The sequence below is a fragment of the Plectropomus leopardus genome, chromosome 7, assembly GCF_026936395.1.
Source record: "Plectropomus leopardus strain MGB_pleo_1.0 chromosome 7, ASM2693639v1, whole genome shotgun sequence".
Lineage (NCBI taxonomy): Eukaryota > Metazoa > Chordata > Actinopteri > Perciformes > Serranidae > Plectropomus > Plectropomus leopardus.
In genome coordinates this window covers 19,207,358-19,224,295 of record NC_142182.1, presented here as the reverse complement: position 1 = coordinate 19,224,295, position 16,938 = coordinate 19,207,358, and the positions used below count along the sequence as shown (strand labels likewise).

The following is a 16,938-nucleotide window of genomic DNA, read 5'->3' as shown; positions in this document are numbered from 1 at the left end:
TACCACCAATCTGGAGATTTATTCTTTCTGGTCACAAGACTGCCTCTTGAACCTCCAAATGACTGTCAATGACACAATAATTACATTCATTAAATATACGGTAGGCCTGTATATGATTTTTTTTTACACTGTAGCATATAGTAATAATAATAGGAAAATTAGATTTTATTTGTGAAGCGCTTTTAAAGGAACTCAAAGACATTGTACAGAGGATAATGCAGCTAAAGAATAACATAACACAGAAATACACAGCAAGCAAATCAACAACAAACCACCAAACAGACAAACAAACAAAGGAAAAAAAAGTGCAAATTGTAATTAGTGCAACTTTAAAGTCAAAGATTTGACCCTTAGTGCTGAGAGCATGTAGACTCTTCCACCATGCTGGTCTCCCCTTGATGGAGTGCCAGACAATGACTTTGCAGTTTTGGGGGAAATGAGGTCAAACTCTGGGGGCCAGAGAAGCAGCTAAAACAACTCTCACAACAGCTTAAACCTGTTGTTTGCCTGCATTTGGCTCAGATATTCTCAGACATGCTCTATGTTTGTTGTCGAGGTATAAGGGACAGTAAAGGGTCCACACAACATGTATGGATTTATATTAAAGGTCAAGGCTGGTGGTTTTTTTTTTTAATTACAATTTTTGTTTGATCCCATTAAGAGACAGAGGTGGGACCAAGTCATTGCTTTGCAGGTCATAAGTGGACCCCAGTCTCTGCACTCAGGTCCCAAGTCAAGTCCCTAAACCTAAACTTTTAGTTTAAAGTCCAGAACAAGTCATTATGCACTCTTGCCCACATGTAATACCATTTTAACAAGAGTAATGATATATTAGATTAAAAGAAAAGAACAAACAAATGCTTTTTAAATGTATATATTTGATAAAACAAGTTGTATTGTGTGTAATATTTAACCTGCATGTTTTGCATACTGCCATCTGATTTTTGTTGACCATTGTGTAGTTTTGTATGCAAATGAAATTATCTTTGGTATGGGCGGGTGGGGGTCAAGTATTTTTAAGTTAACATGCTAAAGTCCAAGTGAAGTCACGAGTCACTGGTATTAAAGTGGATTTGCGAGTCGTTTTTGATTTTGTCAATTCTCGTCTAAAGTCATCAATTTTGTGAATTGAGTCTGACTGAAATCCAAGAAAGCTAGAAGAAAACTAGCGCTGAATTTATTCTCTTATAAAGCATTCTCTGTGTAGTGTAAGCCAGTTACGCTCTTGTGCTCTGTAGAACTCTAACATGTATTGTTAATTGTTAGTTTCACTTAATTTAATTGGAGTTTTCGATAATAAAATCTGAATTATTTTTATGAATTCACATAACACTACCTTAATGTTTTTATGGCTCCATTTTTTTTACTACCTTTCTATCTGTTGTTTCACTCAGTGGACCGTCTTTGCCTTCACTGGTGGTATTTCACCCAAAGCAACTGTAAAATGAACTGATGCTATGCACAGAACAACCCCCCCCCCCCATTTTGCAAAAAAACGCCTGACCGACAGGCTGTTATGTAAGAAGTAGTTTTCCACATATGTTGTTTAAGTGTAACCCACTTTTATTGCCTCACTGCCAGCCAGTCAGACTGCTCACTGTACTCACTGCAAACAGCAGTTCACCGAAACTAACATCATATGTGAATTTAACAAGATACATTAGCAAGATGTGTTCAGTGGCACAACAACACAATCACCAGTGTGTTTTGTCCAAAATGCTGTTTGTCTGTGTGACATTGATTTAACACAACGTGCACGGAAAGTAAGAGCTCACATCTGGCGCTATCTACATTGTGACGCATGTAATCATAACATGTTTTGACTCAGGCCTCGGTATGTCATATCCGTCATGAATAAGTAACTTTTTGTTTTGGGCAGGGAGCAAGGGGCTACTGACTTACAGTTAGACTTAGTGTATACCCAAGTTTTTGACATGATCTGACTTGTTTTGATTACAGTATTTAATTGAACACCTTTAATTAATTTTAAAAAACAAAGCCTAATTTTATAAAACAATTTTTGCAGCAACTTATCATAGTAGAAAAAGCACAGGTGTCACTAAGGTAGCTATAATTTGTTTTTGTTAATATATAATGGATCACATAACCAGTGGTGTCATGTAACAAAGTAATAATACTTTCATACAGTATTCTTTGAAGTATCTGTTCTTGAGTTTTTGTATTTCTATCTTTCACCCCACTATATTTCCTGAAAAATGAATTCTTTAACTCCACTACATTAACTCTTATATTTTTATTACAACAAATTAGGGAAGTATGGGAGGAAGGAAGGGGGGATGGACGGACAAATTAAGGAATGGGAGGGAAGGAGAAAATTGATTTCGTTCGTTAGATCCTTTTGTTCTTTAAAGTTGTAAAAAAAGACCTAGTTTTCATCAATATTATAGGCTCCATTTTGAGCATCTCTGAGAAGAAATATGCTGTATAATTCTCAAAATTCGGACTGCTTGCGTTTTTGTTAACAGCATTAACTTGAATTTTAACTTCCATTATTTAAGTACATTTAATATGATTACATTACTTCCTAGACTTTAGTACAGGAAATATCATACTTATCATATATCACATCATATAATAGATACTTTATAACTGTTACTCAAGTAATTTTCTAATTATTGACTTTGACTTTTACTAAAGTCATTTTCTGCCAAGAATTCTACTTTTACTGAAGTATGGCTTTCAGGTATTTCATCCACCACCGCACATCGCTGTTTTTCATGTGAAAGGGGTGGACACATTCACTGTTTGAGTTTTCATCAGTTTAATTCCTGCTGCCATGTATTGATGGACTCGCACTTTGCGCCCTCTCTGTTTGGATGTCAGCGGAGTGACGCACTCCCACAGACGCCGCTGAGGCGTCCTGTAGCGTGCGTAAGAACCGTCCCACAGTCACTCCTCCTCCGGCCGGTAATTGATGCCGCTGTAAGTTTGGGGTGGTATGGTTCTGATTAGTGATGTAAGGGGGGTGTAATGGCACAAACCTCAGTCTCCACCAATGGAAATATGGGCAGGGCTCAACACCCATTTTCGTGGATCTTCTATAAAACGGCGTAAAACATCCCATACTGTTCATTTTGTGTAAGAATAATTAACCTGCACCGCGGCTTTTCTGGAGAGACTTATTGAGACCCGTTGAATTTAAAATGACGTAAGTACAAATCTGATTTTTTAAAAATTATAATTAAGTGAGAGGTCTGATATTACATAGATAAACTATGAATTAATTAAATAGGGTTTTTTTTTATGTTTTAATAAGATATTGTTGTAAATCGATCCTTTTTTTTGTCTTTTTTTGCGGAGTGATAAATTCATTATAGATTTAAGGGGACTCAGTTAATCTCATCCCTGTCAGTTCTCTGATTTTTTGAAATCATACTTTTGAATGATTGAAAAATATTTTTTTTTTATTTTGAGAACCTAGCAGAATTAAGAAAAAAATCCACCTAATGTGTTAATGAGATTATAATATTTGAATTTGCACATCAGATGAAAGCAGTAGCACATTTTGATTATAAGCATTATTCTTATTTTTTCTTTTATTCGTGAAACAAAAGTTTTGAAGCAGATTTTTGCAATTGTACGTCAGTGTGACCAAAGAGAGATCACCACTGTTGGAAGAAGTATCTTCTACTCAAGTAAAAGTAGCAATAGGCTGCTATATATATATATATATATAACAAAGCCAAAAACGTAACTTAAAAGTCCAGAATAGAAATAAAATGTTAATATATTTGATACTTAAATAATAAAGTATTATATAGTAATAAAGTAGTATATAAGTATTCATTCTGCAGGATGACCCCTTTCAGAGTGTTACATTATTATATATTTTATAGGATGTCATTAACTTGCAATTGACTAACATTTCATTTTCATGTTAAATTGTTGCTGTTTGAAGGTGAGCTAAGTTTGAATATTTTTTCATGGTGTTGGGCTGTTTGATGTATACCAGTTATTATATTTTGTGGGATGATTTAATATAAGTCATATATAAATGTGTAAAGTCAGTAGTATTTAGTAGTAGTATATAGTAAAATTTCTTTACTGTACTGGAGAAGTAAAAAGCAGCTATTGTATTTAAAATTAAACATAAGTATTGAGGAAATGCATTTGGCTGCTCTAACACTCATTCCTCCTCATCAGTTCTAGGATGGATAACAAGTCTTACTTGGTTCAGATGAATGGGAATGGAGTCCATGGCAAAAGCACTGTCAATGGCAAAAGCCTGAATGGGAGTGGAGTCAATGGGAAGGGGGTACACGGGAACGGCATCCACCACGTCAGTGTGAATGGCAGTTTGTATCCGGCCAAAGCCAAGAGCCGCAGGCAGAGATGGGAAGTGAAGCCCTCAGAAATGGCCAACAACACGCTCAATCCCATCAGAGCCATCGTGGATGGGATGAAGCTGACTCCTAACCCGGATAAACCCATGATCGCGCTTTCCATAGGTGAGAGGATTTCTGCATGACTGAATTGGTGATTTTAAAACTTCTGGATATGTCACTTTGTTTTCAGTCTATAATTGTTAATTGCCATTAATCAACTAACAACAAACAAGACAGCTGTCAGAGAAACCCTCTTCAGATTATTCCATTACATTATTATTCCAACAATGTGTGACTATAAGATTTCCAATTATTTTCTAAGATTGGAAACAAACATGTAACTTGTATGATCTGATACCACTAATACAAGCTTGGCTGACTGTAAATAAATGTGCAGTGACTTACTGTCCATTGTCTTCCATTTCTAATCCTCTAGAGATTTCTTACACATGAATGTCCCCTGTATTCCAAGACTTTTATATTTTTATATGTACAGAGATGCTGATTTTTAAGTTTAATTTAATGTTTAAACTGCTTTCACTGTTGACTGATTGCCATTTATCACATCTGGTCTCCAGGCGATCCCACTGTGTTTGGAAACCTGCCCACTGATGGTCAAGTGCTGCAGGCCATGAAAGACGCCATAGACTCCCAAAAATATAATGGCTATGCTCCCTCCGTTGGTAAGTCGGAATAACCAACAAAACCATCTAAATCCATAGAAAATATCTTTAAATGCTGAAAGGATAGACATTTAATATCACATAAAATGTAAAAGCAGAGTTGCAGATGCATAATGGTGACATGCTTTCTGTGGTTTATAGCTGTCACCCTTAAACTTGTATTGTGAAATTTTGTTAACCAGAACTGTGTGATGTCAGTGAATCACATACAACAGGACGCAATATGTGGCAATTAATGTTGGGTAAGCAGCAATCTGGGAAACACAAAAAAAGGCAAATTTGAAAATACACCCTTCTCCTGCAGCTCACCCCTACCACCTGATGACCATGGGCATATACGCAACTCAGTGTAATCCGGTGTTCCCCATACATCAATTGATATATTTTATGTCATCGTAGAGCTGGCTGCCCGCAGCACCTCAGCCCCTCCTTGCTCTGCTTTCTCTATCTCTCTGCTTTTCAGACTAAAAATCAGACCAAAATTAGCGAGCCAGGCCCCCACAGTATCCCTCTGTCTCGCTCCCTGCTGCTGTGGACTGCTTCTGGCTGCTGTAGCAACTTAAATTCAGCCAGTGCAAACTCCCCCAGGGCTTGTGACTAGCAGCAGGCCTAACCTGTGTAAAGGCAGCAACAGAAAGTTTGCTGGTTCAGTGGAGAGTCAGAACTGTCAGCCCCCTAGAGCTGGGGTTTGCGCTTCATGGATTTGGGTTGCTTCCTGCTTTTCTCCTAGTGTGGTGGTCTGTAGCGGCAAGAAGTGAGGTGGAGAGCACACTGTGATTTGAGTATCTCGTTAACATTTACTACATAGATGTGAACTTAAAGCAACATTACGTAACTTCTAGTTGCGTAATGTGCTGTGTTAGTGCGTCATTGTTTGACTGTCATTCCCAAGTCGTCATAACCAAGGTTTTTGGTTGGTGTTTTGGTCTGACCATCAACCAAACAAGTTGAAACTTGATGACCTGGGAATGAAACTCAACAAACAACTAAAAGTTGCACAATGTTGCTTCAAAGCCACAGTTGTAATCCTTTGGCTTTTGGCTCAAGCTATCAGAGTGGTGCAGACGTCTAATTTTCTTTCAGTCCACTTGAATTACGATATGCTCAATATTTATTTTAGAATTTTGCCCAATAAAAATAAAAAAAACTGCCTTTCCCATCTTTCAGTTTTTGGATTTACTAACGGTGGGTCTAATGTATCTCTGACTGCATTTACCTAATCATTTTTCTGTGTCCGTCCACTTGCAGGCTATCTGAAGAGCCGACAGGCGGTGGCCAACTTCTACAGCTGCCCTGAGGCTCCACTGGAGGCTGAGGTGCTTGCTCCCCACACAGCCCATACCTTTGATAACACTTTTTTCTGACCCATGCTTTTTTTATGTCTGTCTTTAAATCTGAATCACTGCATATGAATATTTTAGGGGAATAATGAGTGACTGACAATTATTTTCAGCAGCATGATGTCACAAACACAGCACTTCCAGTATTATGCTCATTATAAATAGACCTATAATTAGATAGATATGAGTTCATGTCTGGTAAGTTAATCAACGTGTCACAGTGACTTTATTCTAGTCAAAGATGAGAAACAGTTGAGGGTTGCTGATAGCATGTGTGTGTGGGTTTTGGTATCTGTCTCTCAAAAGTAAAGTGCACCATCCTCTCTTCCAGGATGTGATTTTGACCAGTGGCTGCAGTCAGGCCATTGACCTGGCTATCAGTGTCCTGTGTAACCCAGGGGACAACATCCTGGTCCCATGCCCAGGCTTCTCCTTATATAAAACTCTGGCTGTGTCCCTGGGCATCGAGGTCAAACTCTACAACCTGCTGGTAAGTCAGAGGGGAAACCATCCCTACCACCACTATGTTGTTGTTTTTTTTGTTTGATACACTCTTACTGAACCTACCATTTAATTGCTGTATTTAAACTTAATTCAAAGTGATACATATTTGGAAATATACTCTTTGCCTTCACTATAAAATGCAGCTGTTGGAGCCATTTCTTGATCTTAAAGCTTCCTTCTGTTGGAATCCGGTTCTATCCGGCCGCATTCCAACAGCAGGATAGTCCGCATGATATGCCACAGTACGGTGTCTGGTTGAAATGCTGCCAGTTCCGACTTAACATAAGCAGTGCAAGTGCGCCTATAGGGTGGGCGAAAGGGGTGGTGCATGGGTCCAACACACTGTGAACTTATATGTGAGAGTCTGGTGTTTGCTTCCTGTTGTTTTTATCCGACATCCTGCCATGTGCCTTCTTCTGCTAACCCTAACCATCCGTGCCAGCATTTGTTGACGTCTCAGCATTGGCTGCCATGTGCTTGTGCTGCCTAAAAATAACCAGATGTAGCGTAATCTGACCATGTGCTTGTGTTAATATCACGGTAGTGGCATCCCAGAACATCAACAGCAGACACAGAAGGATACCCAGAGCATGATATTGACACGGAAGTCCACAGTAAAGCAGCAACGTGTGACACTTCTTGTTGGCTCGCATTGAGTCGTCCTGTCTCTACCAAAACCAGGATCTCAAAAGTTGTTTACATATTTTGCATGTTTTATGTATTATAAAGCTTTTAAGAAAACTTTCCCAGAGCCTTGGCACCTGGTTATTGCTGTACAAGCTCTTTGGTTGTTTGTACTTTTCTACCGCAGGACGAGGCTGTTTGGCAGAGAGTAAAGACTCTGTGAAGATAGCATAAGTATATATCTTAAATGATAATCTAAATTTTTAAAATAGCAATTTAAATCAGTGTTCCTTTACAAAAAATAATGAAAGGCTTGGCTACAGACCTACTGTATATTTTAAAAAAAGGAAAAAAACATTCACACATTTTAAAATCAGGAAGGCCTCACGACCCTCCGTGTAGCTTTGGCAACCACTAAAGGGGGTTGGGGACCGCCAGGTTGGGAACCTAGTGGTCTAAGGTGTAACCTAAATAACTGTGACTCTGTTTGACAAAAGAACTTTGGTGTGTTTCAGTTTTAGGCTGACTGTACTGTAAGCAAAGCCCAGTCGTTTCTTGAGGGGACTGGTGAACAGCCTACTAACTAGCAAAATATAGCAGGTGAATTGCTTGTCATTAACAAGGATAAACCTCCTGAATCTACATCCATATTTTCTCCACTTACTGTGAATTTTATGGCAAACGAGCCAAAATACTGAGTGCTCTTTTAAGGTAACTGATTAATTTATGTTATGTATAATTGAAAACTGCATTTTGTTGTAGTGATATAAGTTACAGAATAGCCTGTTTATGAGACTAGTGGTCATAATTTATTCACTTATTTTTCTCACAGTAATTTTTCTGGTGTCTCATATCCCTGATGTCGTGCAATGCCTGGAATTAAACGAGTGGAAAGATTTTATGGTATACAGGCTGCAGCTGTATGCACTTAGTGGTTCAGGATGAGCATTTACAGCTCCACTCTCAAGATGTCAATCCAGGTCAAACATATGTCTATAGAAACCGAACTGGCCATCAAGCATTATAAAAATGTAGTAAATCAGTGATGGTGCAGTATTTTAATGAAAAGAGTTAATTTCCCTCCCAAACATAGAAATATTTTACATGTTTTCAACTGACCGCCAGCCAATGAAATAACACAGCAGCGTTGGAAACCATCCTAAAGAGGTGGAGAGATGTGTGAGTGAGGAGGATGTTGGCGTCCTGCTGTTGTTGGATTCAAAATAAAGACGTGGAGAGGAAATGCTGTTATCCACAAATAAAGTAGGCCATTATGACAAAGAAAGTAGGTCATTGTGGAGAGGACATTTTGGATTGAAATGGCTATCTTGGTGCCCATCACATATGCTGCATAACTTTACTGTGACATTTGTCATTTTTGAAATTGTAACTATCTCTGAGCATCATCAAATCATCTGTATTATCATGCTTGATAGTGTCTGCCCCTTTCTCTGACATGCATGCTTGATTTGCAGCCAGAGAAGTCATGGGAGGTTGACCTGCAGCACATGGAGAGCCTGATCGACGAGAGGACATCCTGTCTGATTGTTACAAACCCATCCAACCCGTGTGGCTCTGTCTTCAGTAAGGAGCACCTGCAGAAAATCCTCAAAGGTTAGCAGCAGTTCTGCCGTAATCTGCAAACATTTGGACTATTATATAAAAACAACATTTGTATCATATTGGAGAAATGATGAAAGGATTCTTGTTTTCTCAGTGGCCTCCAGACACTGCGTTCCCATCCTGGCTGATGAGATCTACAGTGATATGGTGAGTACAACCACAGGGCTTGGCCCTCTGTTACACCAGCGAGGCACATTTTTCACCACAGTGACAGCAGAGGTTCTGTATCATTTGGTGGTATTTGCCCTGGCTCTGGACAGTGGTTGGACAACCAACGCAGCATTGTCAACTAAAGTGACTATAAAAGTCTCTCTGGAGTTTATGCATAGCCACATCAGCACAGGGGGGATTAGGGGCCATGTGCTGTGAATGAGGCCTGGAAGCAACAACCAGTAAGGCGGGTACGCTGGATGAGCAGGGGGTATGGAGGTCAGCCAGGGCAACTTACAACTGAGTGTTTGACTTTCAGAATATTAGAACTTCTTTTTGTAATATTACAACTTAGGTTATCAAAATCTTGCAACTCTTTTTTAATAATATTATGACTTTTTTCCCCCCAAAATATTACAACTTTACTGCAACTATCGTCCAACGCCATTGCAAATGCTTTTCTTAAAAATATTTTGTAATTTATTATTTTGTTTCCTCCTATGACACATTTTGTGCACAGCAGTCCCTGGCATCAAAAATATATCTCAGAAAGTTCTGTGGAGTAGGAATCATATATGTTAAAAAAAGGCTGTCAAAGACAATTTCTTTTAAAAATTGCGATTAATTGCAGAATTCCAATATTTAATCACAGTTAATCACATTTTTTAATCCCATGTTTTCAGTTCCATTATTTTGCATTTCAAAACAGATTTGAAGTAGTAGATTGTCTCAATTATAAATCAAATGACAGTGAAATACTGCATTTGACTAACATAAAGTGGGCAAGTCTCCATAGAGGAGTCTTATGGGCACCCACAGAACCATTTTCATTCAGATATCTTGAGCTTGGAGGTCAAGGGACCCCTGTGAAACGGCCATGCCATTTTCCATTGCCTTATTTTAGCCTAACTTTGGAGTATTATTTAGCCCCTGAGCTATAATATGTTTGGTACCACTAGAATCCTGAGGTCTTCTGTTTTCAGATAATACTACTATCATCACTCTAGTTTTTAAACTTATTCGGGTACAGCCTCTTAAAGACAGGAATGTTGGCCAGCGACTACAGTGTTTTAAAAAAATTAACTTAAATATGGACCTTAATCGCATCGCAATTAACATGTTAACACTGACAGCTCTATTTTTAAATTTGGAGAAAAAAATTGAATTTGATATAGGAATGGTACTCCATGTCAACAGATATTCTGAGTTGTCATATCAGAGTTGTTAAGAGGCGAGAAAAAGTTGGATACTTTTAAACTTGACAACATAAGCATTTTAAATGGGACCAAGCATATTTCCCGTTGCAATATTTGTTAATTCAGTAGCAGACAGGAAGTAAACAGGGACCAAAGCTGTTGCCCTAACAACAGAGTAGCAATGTTTCTCAGAAACAGTGAGGTGCATTTAGATTTATGTTTAACCACCGGAGTGCTTTTGCCGTTTATTCAGCCCAAAAAGCTAATGACATGTCACACAGCCTTGTTATCAGATCAGTTTTCATGCATAAGTCGAAACATTATCAGCTCATGTAGACTTATCCTAACAACACCTCCAATCAAGCAGCCTAGATTCAGGTCTGTTTGAGCTCACACACATCTTTCTGTTGACTTTTTTGCAACTGCAAACTGCATTGCCTCTGTTATCAGTGGTGCCCCACGTCATACAATTGCTGGGCCCCCCTGACCCCTACCCCCCCTCCTTTGTAAAAAATTCTGGGGACACCATAACCTGTAGTTTGGCTTTGGAGCTTGTAACCATCTTTGCTTTCCATAACTCACAGCGTTTGCTCTCTGAATCGGGATATTGCTGATGATTGTTTCAAAAAGGAATTTTCAATGCTATTAGCACCATAGATGAAAATCTGATCATCTCCAGTGCTCTGGGGGTTGAGGCAGAAATCAAGGAGAGAGATAGTGGGTGAGCCAACCCTTTAAACAGGAAAATGACCAAATTAAATGCTGACTACAGGAAAACAACATATCCAGCACATTTAGTCCAACGCATCACTGTTTGCCTTGAAAAGTTTGTACCGGTCAAGCTGTAGTTGAAGGTCATGCAAACATGTACACAGATATACACATGCACGTAGACTCAGTACGTACTCACACACACACACGCACACACATACACACGCACGCACACACACACTCATACCAATGATTGTTGTTGCTCAATAAAAGAGTGTAGTCTAGTACCGTACTTTTCCACTGAGACAACATTCTCATGAGGTGATAAATACAAGTCACGGCTGACTAAGAGCATCTTTCATCCGTTGAGTCATCGAACTACTACAACTACTTTAGCCTTTGATTGTAATTCATCTACACTGCTAAAAAAAAATCTTGGGATTATGAGTTTAAAACGGCAGTGTCCTTGCTTCTTTAAATTTTGTATTTGATTTATTGCGTATGTATGTATATACATTGTCTTTTTTTTTTTACTCTGGTTCATTTTTAGTACTGTTCTTGGTACATATTTATTCTCATGCACTTTTTTTTAAATGCCTCTGGTGCTTATTTAATTGTATGTATAGATTTTTTTATCCTTTAGTTTCTCTTTGTACTATATCTTCGCACCATAGATGTGGAGAGAAATGCATTTACGATCCTGGTGTGTCTAACACAAATGACAGAATAGACAGTAAAGTTGACTTTGACTTTGACTATTGAGTAAAGACAACAGGAAGATCACAGAAACAGCTGAAGGGAGTACAACAGAACACCAAAAAAGAGACTCTCTTAAAACAATGAAAACTGAATATGCATCTTTTCATCAGTTGCACAAAGAAAAATTTGTTTTGATTACGTTGTGAAAGTTCGTGCGAGTGGAAAAGTTTTGAGTGGGGTTATTGAGTGCATCTCCACCATCAGACAGCTTCAAATTGATCCCGAGCAGACCAGAATGACTCTGCACTTTTTTGACCGCATGTGTTTGCAATTAATGCAGATTGTTGGGATGTGGCACAGTGGAAACAGGAGAGGAATGGGGGCGTGTGGTAGGTGGAGAGCTGGATTGGGAGTGTCAGAAAGGCCTTTTCCTTTATGGCCTTAATGTTTAGAGGTCAGGGTGTTGGTGAACTTTGCCAGCCAAGTAGACTCAGACAGACCCCCCCCAAAGGGGCCTCTGCCATCCATGAATTATGTTCTTACAACGTATGTCGGAGAGTGATTCCAGCAGTGCTGTTATGTCATTCATAGCCGTCGGGCCAATAGGACGCAGGGCCGTTCCCCACTGGGCGTCCCTTGCACTGTTTAATGAGAACCAGCTTTCTGCAAAGCATTGCTGACTGTGGTTACTGTACCCTCGCTCCTCCCGTAGCTTCTCTCTCCTCTTATTCGTCCCTTGGTTTCTCCCTCATTTCTACAATAAATATAATGTAATCAAATTGAAATAAAAATGTTATTCCCAATCATAAAAAATAAAATCATGGAAGAAATTTTAAATCAATTTCTTCTTGTTTTTGTGAATGGGGTTATTTTTTAAAAGAAATACAACTAACTTGCTGCTGTTCTGGCTGAGCTGTACCATACAGATTTTAAAAAGATGAGAACATACTATGTTGCATCTTTGTAGAGCTGCAGAGTATTTTGTGTTTTTTTAAATTTATTTTTTACATATACATATCAAATTATCATCCCATTTCATATAGGAGGACTAGATATTTGTTTAGAGGAAGAAACAAAGAAAAATCAAAGTTCCAACACAACCTCTTGGTGACTTGTGACCATGGATGATTTTGCCCTCTGAAAATATTTCCTTTTTCTAGTTTTTTATATCTTTTTCTTTTTAATTTAACCTTTATTTAACCAGAAAAAACTCTTGAGATTTATTTTTTTTTCAAGAGTGCCCTGGCCAAGACAGGCAGCAACATAAATTACAGACAACAACAAACAAAAATACAAAGTCAAAATATGCAACTCCGACTAACTACAAAAGCCTAATTTCAACTGCAAAAAACGTGGCTTTTTAATGCAATGGGAAAGTGCATCATTGACATTCACTGCTGTGTACACAGCTCTGCTCTACTGGCAATGGGAAAGCAGTCCATAGCCTATTTTTAGTGGGTTTACCCATGTACCTGTGTGTATTTGCTAATTTTGGTGGAAAAGGGTTCAAAGAAAGACCACTTGCTTGTGTTCTCAGGTTTTCCCAGGGTGCAGTTGTCCCTCCATGGCATCTCTCAGCAGTGATGTTCCCATCCTTGCTTGTGGTGGCTTGGCTAAGCGCTGGCTGGTACCTGGTTGGAGGTTGGGATGGATCCTCATACATGACAGGAATGATATATTTGGATCCAAGGTAGGGAGGCTTTTTTTGTGCATTCTTCTTTATACAGAGACACATAGTTACATTTACCTATTTCACACATGCCTTATGTCTACTCTGCAGATCCGACAGGGTCTGGTGAAACTGAGCCAACGTATTCTGGGAGCCTGCAGTATTGTCCAGGGTGCCCTGGAGAGCATCCTCAACAACACACCTCAAAGCTTCTACAACAACACCATCAACTTTCTGAAGGTAAACACTAATATCTTTCTATATACCTTATATTCTCTGAATGTCGCTATAGGTAACTGGGCGTTGCTCTTCAAAAATCCTTCTCAATGATGCCCTGGACACACAAGCTGGTGGCTGACTTTACAATTTTTATTATATTTTCACATACTAAAATGTGCAAATATATTTGTTATGGACAAATATGAAAACCAGCATATGCAATTTTAGGCTGAAATAATAGATATTACTCATAACTAGGCGGGTCTCCTGAAATGGAAACAAACTCTTATCAACACATTATGTTGTGGTTTCAACAAAATGTGTTAAAATTATGTGCTGGCAAAACAAAAACAATGCCAATGTAAAGTCAGTAAGTATATTTTGACGTGGTGGGAACAGAAATTATGTATTAAGAGTGAGAAGGTCTGAGTGGGTTTGGTTTGTGGGGGTGGTGGTGGATGAGTCAAACAAACATGGACTTTCAACCAGGAGGCCGCTGTTTGTGTCCCTTGTCGAACTGAAATTCAACATAGCTACCAGACTTTACATCATTACACAAAGTACTTTACACAACTAAGTACCTTTATGTTACTATACAAAGTACGTAAGTTTACATGACCAACATCTGATACATTTATTTTAACTGAAACCAATATTTTCTCGTAAATATAACCATGTATTTTCCTCTCCCCAAACCTAGCCTCCTGCAAAGGATTGTAACAGGCTTTGCGCTGGCATTGTTTTCCTGTTGCCAGCACAGAGTTTAAACATATTTTGTGTCTACCACCACCACATAGGCTCCGTTAATAGTCTTGTCCAATTCATGTTTTTCTGAAAGACTGTATTGTCATACTCTGTTCAAATTCATGTGAGCAAACTATTTAATGTCCTCTATTTCATGAAATGTCTTCAGATCTCTTCTACTATCCTATGTTTTCTTTTTATACATTTGTACTTGTTTTATGTATTTTATTCTGAGTTAAGGTAATCATCATAATATGTAAATGAAATGGTTTGTCTTTTTCTTCCTCAGACCAACTCTGAGATTTGTTTCAGTGAGCTGAGCACCGTCCCTGGCCTGAACCCCGTCATGCCTTCAGGAGCCATGTACCTCATGGTCAGTACTGACTGTGTTGACTGTGATGCAATTAAAGTCTGTAGTTAACGTGTTGATTTTTTAAAATTAATGGTTAATCGTTAGTGGTGATACTGGGATGATATGAAACTAGAAGATCCAATGGTACCATACATGTCATGCTAGCTTCTCGATTAGCTATGAAAATTATGCGATAATCACAGTTTTAATTATTGATAGTTTGACAGCCCTAATATGTATGTGTAGCTTTATTTGAACTTCAGTCACAGCTCTCATTTTGAGAAAGTCTTTGGTAATTATTTTCCCCTTTAGGTGATGCATGTGTCCTGAATATTATGATGCTACAGTAATTTAACAGAAGGAAGAAAATTATCTTAAAATTTACTATATGAGGCAAACTTAATGGGCAGTGTAACATTTTACATTATAAATATTTTACAATAATTCATTTCAAATTCTAACCTCACGTGTCCATGCATGTGGATCATCATGGTGCAGTATTGTATTGTATTTTGTTTTGAATATGAATTCGAGGTTCCTAAAAGTGGAAATGTGTGTGGGCGCACGTTATTCCAGGTGGGGATTGATATGGATCACTTTCCAGATTTTAAGGATGATGTGGAGTTCACTGAACGGCTGGTGACTGAGCAGTCTGTCTTCTGTCTGCCTGCCACAGTGAGACATTTTTATTTATCCCTTCTTATCATTCATCTATTCGTCCATATTTCTGTCCACACACTTTTGGATAAAATTGAAAAACATGTGATCACCTCAGTGCCTGAGTGTATCCATACTCTGTCCTCTCCCAGGCCTTTGAGTATCCGAACTTCTTTCGCATTGTGGTGACAGTGCCAGAGGAAATGATGGTTGAGGCTTGTGGTCGGATTAGGGAGTTTTGCCAGCGCCACTATCGGCCCCTCAGCCGCGACAGCAATGATCTGGACCAGTAATGCTGCAGAGCTGGACCAGCCTGACTGAGCCTTGACAACAGAAAAACTGTCCTTTGTCACATATACTGAGCTGGAATCAGCTTTGATTTTTTTTCCATTGTGTTATAATCTAAAGTCGAAAACTGTTAATATTATGTCATAAATGTGGCGACAAAGAGCTTGGACATGGCAACATATCTGATGGTCCATTGATAATGTAATTTTTAATGTGAACCGTTTGAAATAAGCAGACCTAATATTTATATTTTATACAGGCAACTTGTATTAACCACTTCTTGTGTACTTAGTGTATTTATATAATTTGTGTAATGCTTTGTATGCCTATGTAATATAACCTCTTTGATATCAACTGCAGGATCGTAAACTGTGCACATCAGCTGGCTTCTTCGCTGCCACAAATAGGGGAAGTGAATATATACATTTGAATATACATTTTTCTAAACTTCATATATTAATAATCTTCTGCATACTTTGCTTGTGCTGGAAAACGACTTAGTGTAGTTTTAGTCTGCATTAATATGCTCGTTATTAGAACATTCTCTGTATATTGTTCTTAATTATGTGTCTTATTGAATCAATATTATATATTTTTACAGACACTAGTTTTTATTAGGTAACTGAACAAACTGACCAAATAAAATCATGTTGACATGACTCTAAAAACAGTGTTTTTTGAACAAAAATGCACAAATTCATCAAAAACAAACAAACAAAACAAACAAAAAAAAAGATCAGATCAGCAAGAAACTGATCAGAATCAAAACCCCAGCACAAATTTAGACATTTAGAAAAAAATGATGCACTGGTTGACTTCTTAGTGCTCATATTTTGAATCTTATTTACTGTCCCAAATTATTAATCACTAATTAGCTTCAGACAACTTTACAATCTGTGCAAAACAGCACACACTCTAATGTTAAACCCGTCACTTCTCCTTGTATACCTTCTGCAGGGAATGTAATTCTTATGCAGCTTCCCACAGTGTGACTGCACAGGTGACTGTGAATGTACAGTATACACACATGGATCTTTCCACCACAGCCTGTTGACTGGGACGCTTACTGACTGGAAGCTCCTCTGTAAAATATCTGAATTCTTTGGAGCGTAAAATATTTTTCAATTTGGCAG

General features: G+C 38.3%; 1 protein-coding gene across 1 annotated transcript; it reads left to right on the top strand.

Moving 5' to 3' along the window:
• Nucleotides 1-3,011: 3,011 nt before the first annotated feature.
• tat (tyrosine aminotransferase) lies at nt 3,012-16,464 on the top strand. The gene is made up of 12 exons (XM_042496115.2): nt 3,012-3,169; nt 4,165-4,469; nt 4,925-5,029; nt 6,278-6,345; nt 6,701-6,859; nt 8,973-9,111; nt 9,215-9,267; nt 13,414-13,566; nt 13,657-13,785; nt 14,798-14,881; nt 15,437-15,535; nt 15,670-16,464. The coding sequence occupies exons 1-12, from the start codon at nt 3,165-3,167 to the stop codon at nt 15,808-15,810; spliced, it is 1,440 nt and encodes a 479-aa protein (XP_042352049.1). The 5' UTR covers nt 3,012-3,164; the 3' UTR covers nt 15,811-16,464.
• The last annotated feature ends 474 nt before the right edge of the window (nt 16,465-16,938 follow it).